This window comes from Macrotis lagotis, chromosome 2 (assembly GCF_037893015.1).
Source record: "Macrotis lagotis isolate mMagLag1 chromosome 2, bilby.v1.9.chrom.fasta, whole genome shotgun sequence".
NCBI lineage: Eukaryota > Metazoa > Chordata > Mammalia > Peramelemorphia > Peramelidae > Macrotis > Macrotis lagotis.
In genome coordinates this window covers 260,940,587-260,945,724 of record NC_133659.1, presented here as the reverse complement: position 1 = coordinate 260,945,724, position 5,138 = coordinate 260,940,587, and the positions used below count along the sequence as shown (strand labels likewise).

Below are 5,138 nucleotides of genomic sequence, written 5' to 3'. Positions count from 1 at the left end.
TTATCCTAAAACACCTAACTATTGATGCTGTGCCCCTTACTAGGATCTCTCTTACTGTATCTCTATGGATTTCATTCCCCGAGTTTCAAATTTAAAATTATTTCAAAAGTCACTTGGGCTGGGGATTCATTATCTTCTTCTGAACATAGATCCCTAGGGTTACTTGTTTGTTCTGCAAATTAACAGTATATTATAAAAGCACCAGGTAAGAAATATCTAATCTTTATGGGTTCAATATTTTTTAAGAAAAAGAAAAATAATTATGTCTAGGCAACAATGCTATATATTATAATCCTATCATAGGTGTGAAGCTATGATATTTCCCATTAGATAAATTGGGCATTTCTTCATCCTTTCTAAGTTACAGGGGATTATGTCTCATAGTTATAAGAAGGACAGTATACCAAGATCACAAATCTGGGACTATGCTTCAATGGAAAAAATACCATTAACAGGCTAGAATCCTTTCCTATTTTTGATGATGCCTAAGGATATTAAACATGTCTTTATGAGATTGTATTTATGCAAGAGAATAACATAGGTGCATTACTATATAAGTGACTTGAATTATCTCAAGTTCATGATTAAACCATTGCATCTCATGAATAAAAGTTAAGTTCTGAACTAAATCTTCAAAAGAGCTGTCAGAAAAGTGAGTATGATTTTGTTCATCTCCATTTTTTTCCTACGTTATCAGTGCAGGAAATGTGGAAATATCAACTTAAAAATGTCTTGCAATTGCAATTATCCCTTTGAAAGCATGAGTTAACAAATATCTATGAGGTCTATGTGGCAGAAAAAGTAAGTTAAAGAATTTCCTTTTTTTTGAATTTGTCATTTAGACAAAAAGGGATATTCCCTATTTTGAGAGATCTTCAAAGGATGGAAATGCATTGAAGACATATGTATAACAAAATGAATTAGAAAATTGATGATTTCTTTTAAAAATTTAAAGCCTTTCTCAGAGACAGAAGTTGGTGAGTCTGAGAAGTGAGGGGTATGTGTTTGGATGGGGTAACAATTATATAATATTTTTCCTAAAAATTTGGTTCTAAACTTAGTTTGAGAGCAAAGTAGGGTCCAGAGAATTTTTTTAAGGGAAGAGTTGAGCAACACAGGAAAAACCAGTAGATAGAGATTGAATTTTAGGAAGGATGATAAGTGAGAGCAATCTAATGGAACAGAATAGAGGGAATGACATAAATGGCACACATAAATATAATAATAAAGTAATAAAACCAACTGCTTACATTTCTATCCTGCTTTAAGGTTTGATACACTATAAGAGTAACCTTTTTCCTCATGACATCAGGATAAATTTGATTTCTTCAAGGTTGTAACAGAAGAATATTGTCTCTATAATTCCTAAGAAATTAAATATGCACTGATGATGATTGTATTGTGAAGACTAAGTGAACTAGGAATCATATATAAGAGGTTGGAAAGCATGTAATAGTTTTATTTTGGTAACCATAAAATAATTTTATTTTTTTGGCCACAGTGACTGCTGAAACTCTTCACTGAAGTGTAAAATAGAAATGATCTTTATCAATATATGACATTCAAAATAATGAAATCATGGATTTTGGTATATAAGCAGAGAAAATATTTGTTCCAAAATTACATTTATCTCACTCATAAAAATACAAGTCAACTTTGAATTTCCAGCAATAGATTATCCAGTGGTTTAATTTCCACATGTTGATTTACCAATTTAATTTTCACTCATTCAACTGACTCTTGACTCTCTGTTCATTATTTATTGCATATTTTCTGAGAAGGCAAACTTATCTTAATGTTAGTCTGAACATCATAAAAGAAAAAGCAAATCAACCCCCCCCAAAATAAACTAGTTAAAGGGTAAATAGGATTTTTTTTTTGCAATACTGCTTGCCTGTCTTTAGTAAGGATGCATGTTCCCCTCTCCATTATTGATAATTAGTAATGACCATACTCTTGTCTTGGATATCATCAGTTTGGATTTTTTCTTATTTTCATACCTAGGAATGGTAGAAATCTGAAGTCAATAATGGGAAATCATACAACAGTGACAGTGTTTATTCTCCTAGGATTGACTGACGATCCACATTGGAAAATTGTACTTTTTCTCTTTCTGTTTTTCACCTACATATTAAGTGTTGCTGGCAACTTGACTATCATCCTTCTCACCTTGTTGGACTCCCACCTCAAGACTCCCATGTATTTCTTCCTTCGGAATTTTTCCCTCCTAGAAATTTCTTATACATCTGTCTGCATCCCTAAATTTCTTGTTAGTATTGCAACTGGGGACAAAACCATTACCTATAATTGTTGTGCTGCTCAGTTATTTTTTGCCTTTCTTCTTGGGGCATCTGAATTTTACCTTCTGGCTGCCATGTCCTATGACCGTTATGTTGCCATTTGCAAGCCACTCCATTACACAACCATTATGAACCCCAAAGTCTGCACCCACCTTGTTCTTAGTTCTTGGCTGTCTGGCTTTCTGATCATCTTTCCAGGACTTACTGTAGGTCTGCAGTTGGATTTCTGTGACTCCAATGCTATTGACCATTTCTATTGTGACACTGGTCCCATGTTGCAACTGTCCTGTACAGACACACAATTTCTTGAGCTCCTCAGTTTCATTTTAGCTTTAGTAACACTCTTAGTTACTTTATCATTAGTGATTCTATCCTATGGCCACATTGCCATAACAATTCTGAAAATTCCATCTTCTAGTCAGAGGAAAAAAGCATTTTCCACCTGTTCTTCGCACATGATTGTCCTCTCCCTCTCTTATGGTAGCTGCATTTTTATGTACATTAAACCCTCAGCTAAGCAGAGGGCATCTTTAACCAAGGGAATATCCTTACTCAATACTTCAGTTGCCCCTCTATTAAACCCTTTTATTTATACTCTAAGGAACCAACAAGTGAGGCAAGCCTTTAAGGAAGCAATCCAGAGAATAGCTTTTTTCCCAAACAAATAGAATGTGGTTTATCTATAAAAGAAATAGAATGATAAATGAAAATAGAAAATCTCTTGGTTTGCTTTCATTGTTCATTTTTTTTTCCTTCTAGCTATAATATATCTTGATTTCTCCTATTTAACTTCTTCCAAACTGTCCCCTTTGTATCCTTCTTCTCTTAGAGATTTTTTTCAAATCCTGTATCCTCCTCTGAATTTCTGATATAAATGGAGCTCTAGACAGAGATAGATCTAAGCTTGTCTATTTAATATATCATTTCATCAGAATAAATCATTGTTTCACAATTTATTTCATATATTGTTCTGCATTAAGATTTGGTGTGATGGTTCTAAAATAACTTTCTAACTTTCCCTTTTTGAAAAGAAAAACTTTAATCTCTAATTTATGTGGAAATCTAATCCTTTTGGGGAATTCCTGGATTGTGATTAGTGGAGCAAATGGTGTTTTTCTATTAATTCTACTACCATTTCTGAGATCTTTGAACATATAACTGACTGAAGTGAATGAGCTTATAGTACTATGATATTCATTGATTTACCCAAGACTACCTAGTAAAGTCCATGTAAAGGGTCTTATTTAAGAAAGTCTAGTAATATGAGACTATAAAGATTCATAGGCTCTTAATCTATGAAGATATAATTGGAAAATGAGAGCACTGTTTTATTCTAGTTATGGATACTAACAAGGGAGACAGACTTTATTTGTTAATGCAGCTCTGTAATAAATAAGTATATGCTTGCAAATATAAGGTATCTCAAAGTGCCAACAGCTTAAAACTTCACCAAGACTTTTAGGCCATACTTTGTCACTTAAAATTATCCCTGTTACTTTCCAATAAGAAAGAAGAATAACATTAGCAATAATAGAATCCTAGAAACAACAAACATAATAAAATAGGGCACAGAGCTATAGAGAGCAAACACCTTTGTAAGCTTTGAGACAGCATCACATATTATCAGAGGTTTTTGATGCTATCACAGGATATAAACAAAAAAAGTGAGGCAGTACCTTTTCTCAGGGAATTTTCTCTACATTGGAGGGACAATACATTTATGAAAGTTCAACTGCAAAGTCCATTTGTCCTAATAGGAGAGCTGAGGGATCTAGAGCAAGGATCCAGAGGTCCCTAGAATCCTTTATTCACTTCAATTTGTACTGAACTCTATACAACCAGTGCTATATTATTAAAAAAACAAAAAAGACCTTTTCCTTTAAGATGTTTCAGTATAGTTGAAGAGAGAAGGCAATAGAAACAAAAATAATTATAAAGTATGTAAATGGGTTAATTTTAACCAGTACACAAGAAACCTGAATTTAGACTATTAGAGTATAATGGTTAGACAAGGGTGTACTTAGGGAAGTTTTTTTTTTCTTTTTTTGTATTATATTTCTTTCAAAATACATGTAAAGGTGATTTTTCAATACTCATTTTTTGAAGGATATTAAGTTTCAAATTTTCCTCTCCCTAAGAAATCAATTAATTTGATAAAGTTTATACATGAACAATTATGTTAAACTTACTTCCATATTAGCCAAGTTATGAAAGAATAATCAGAACAAAAGGGAAAAATATATGAGAAAGAAAAAAAATCAAAATTTTTGGAAAGTGAAAATACTATGCCTTGTTTTGCAATCAGACTCCATATTTTTTTCTCTAGATGTAGATGGTAATTTTTATCACAAGTCTTTTGGAATTGTCTTTCATCACTCTATTGTTAAGAAGAGCTAATTCTATAATAATCATGAATCACAAAATTTGACTGTCACCATGTACAATGTTCTCCTGGTTCTACTCACTTCGCTCAGCTTTAGTTCTTGTAAGTATTTTCAGGTTTTTTTTTCCTGACATCTGTCTGCTCGTGATTTCTTACAGAACAATAGTATTCAATCACATTCATATAGCACAATCTGTTCAACCATTGCTGAATCAAAGGGTATTTACAGTTTTATAGCCCTTTGGGCAGAGTTCCATATTGCTCTCCAGAATTATTGCTACAATTCACAACTACACCAACAGTGCATTAGTGTCCCAGTTTCCTACATACCCTCCAAAATGTATCATTTTCTTTTTCTGGCTTGTTAGCCAGTCTGAAACATGTGAGGTGGTTCTTCAGAGTTGTTTAAATTTGCATTTCTGTAATCAATAGTGATTGAGAGTATTTTTTCATAT

The 5,138-nt window shown here is 32.7% G+C and overlaps 1 protein-coding gene across 1 annotated transcript; it reads left to right on the top strand.

Moving 5' to 3' along the window:
* Positions 1-2,029: 2,029 nt before the first annotated feature.
* On the top strand, positions 2,030-2,968 carry LOC141511659 (olfactory receptor 6C74-like). Its single transcript, XM_074220770.1, has one exon. The coding sequence runs from the start codon at positions 2,030-2,032 to the stop codon at positions 2,966-2,968; it is 939 nt and encodes a 312-aa protein (XP_074076871.1).
* The last annotated feature ends 2,170 nt before the right edge of the window (positions 2,969-5,138 follow it).